Source organism: Nanorana parkeri, unplaced genomic scaffold (assembly GCF_000935625.1).
Source record: "Nanorana parkeri isolate BGI_ZX_2015 unplaced genomic scaffold, ASM93562v1 scaffold2514, whole genome shotgun sequence".
Lineage (NCBI taxonomy): Eukaryota > Metazoa > Chordata > Amphibia > Anura > Dicroglossidae > Nanorana > Nanorana parkeri.
Genome location: NW_017308782.1, coordinates 55,626 through 57,572, shown reverse-complemented (window position 1 = coordinate 57,572; position 1,947 = coordinate 55,626). Strand labels below are relative to the sequence as shown.

Genomic DNA, 1,947 nt, shown 5'->3' with positions numbered 1-1,947 from the left:
TATATATATATATATATTAAAGGCAAAATACATTTGTTACTTACCCTAGTTCATCTTTTTAGCATCTATTGACTAACCTAGTTCTATGCTGGCAACTAATCTGAAAGTTGATTTTATGTATTTGTGACTGTAGGTAATACTCCAGCTTGTGTCATATTTAATTGTATGCTTTGGTAAATAAAATATTGCTGTTGTATTTCTGTTTTTTAATGTCAGAACTGTGATTTATAATTTTATGGAATTTGTTTTCTTTTATTTGTTCTTTTTTTTTTTTACGGAAGGATAATGGGTTGATTTGCAAAAGGAATAGAGAATCTTAATTTAGCTTAGTGAAAGTAAAAGTGTGTTTACCTCGAATATCCAATCACATGCATGGAAATTTAGAACACAGGATTTCGCCTCTCACATAATTGGATTATTAATTTGAACACAACTTCACTATATTTACTTTGCTAAGGGAACATCCTCTAATCCTTCAGCAAACCAGTGCTCTTGTTTCCTTTCCTTACCTTTTTACAATACAGAGATGAAACAGGAAGTTCAGATTACAGCACTGCCCTGGTGTTCACCCAGACAGAAAAAAATGTCCAAAACAAGACAGCAATATAAACAGGACAGAGGTTCCAATTCATCCCCATTAAAGGTTTGTGTCGATGAGCTTTTGTTGATGTCAGAGCTGCTTCTCTCCCAGTAAGGGAATACAAAAATAGCTTGAAGCAAGGTATGCAGTTTAGGGGGGTCAAATGCAAGTCAACTGCTGGTCAATTGCAACTGTCAATGAAATCTGAATGATCCCAGAAGCATCTCACACTCATAGTCAGTCAAATGCATGTGGAATGGACCTGGAGGCACAGTGCATTTGCCTATTGACACAAACACAGATGGTGGGGAAGATATACTAAAGCGAAATACAAACCTCTTTTGTTTTCCCACCAATCAGTTTAAGTAAGATTTTATAAACAATTTTTCCTGAATATAATTGGGTGTTTCGATGGAACACAAGATTTAAAGAGCTTCATCAATACATAATCACCAGGAAGATTTGTGGGGAAAAAATAAAAGACTTGTCAGTTTCAAAGCCTTGCTAAAAGATGCTAAATTATAAGACGTTTTTATATTTAAAGGTGGCTGTTTGTAGATCTTCTATGTAAAACAAATTCCATCCTGCGCTGTCTATGTACAGGGTTCCTATTACACAAGCTAAAGGAGGAACTTGGTGAGACAAACCATATTTTGGGATTGTGGAGCTTCAGAAATCGATTGTAACACCATAATGAACAGTTTGTAATGTTTTAGTTCATTGTGAACTGTCTTCCAATAGCAAACACATTTTTCTCAGCTAACAAAATATGTGACTCGATCGCTTGATGACAGGTGCACCTTACCTCTCTAAGACTGCACGTAATGTGCAAAAATTAGGTTAACAAGCATATTTCCTCAAGCACAACACATACGTAAATCTGAAAGTCAATTAAATCCTGACTCCATGTCCATGTCCATGTCCAGGACATTTCATGACAGTTCAGCAAAAATCCATGAATCAGTAAGAACTTTCCATTATTCCTCCTTGTACTTTTTTATCGCGGTGGTCTGGAACTGCAGATGCAATCACACCTTTCATGATGCTCCAGCTGGATGTCTATGATAGACATATTCTTTCCATTCTTTTTCTTATTGTAGCCAACTTCAGGCACGACCCTCAGCACCTAAAAAATAAGAAAATGACAAAAAGAAACCAAAAACATTATTATTGCATGTACAATGTCTGCCACAGGGCTGCTCCCAAGGTCGCACAAATGTCTCACACTGTCAGTCATATTTCAGCTAGCAGTTACGGGTAAATTGGCATGCTTCTAAACCCTGAAGAAGAAGAACGGGCAATGTGATTGCCTCAAGCAAAAAAAACTAAAACTCTATACAGTGCCAAACATAAAATTGTTTTAATAT

The 1,947-nt window shown here is 36.1% G+C and overlaps 1 protein-coding gene across 1 annotated transcript in view; it reads right to left on the bottom strand.

Moving 5' to 3' along the window:
* Positions 1–1,105: 1,105 nt before the first annotated feature.
* Positions 1,106–1,947, bottom strand: part of LOC108801825 (platelet-derived growth factor D-like) — a 33,804-nt gene continuing 32,962 nt past the window's right edge. Inside the window, exon 4 of the mRNA XM_018573744.1 lies at positions 1,106–1,706. Within this exon, the coding sequence (XP_018429246.1) occupies positions 1,578–1,706 (129 nt within the window). The 3' untranslated portion in view covers positions 1,106–1,577. The remainder of the gene's footprint in view (positions 1,707–1,947) is intronic.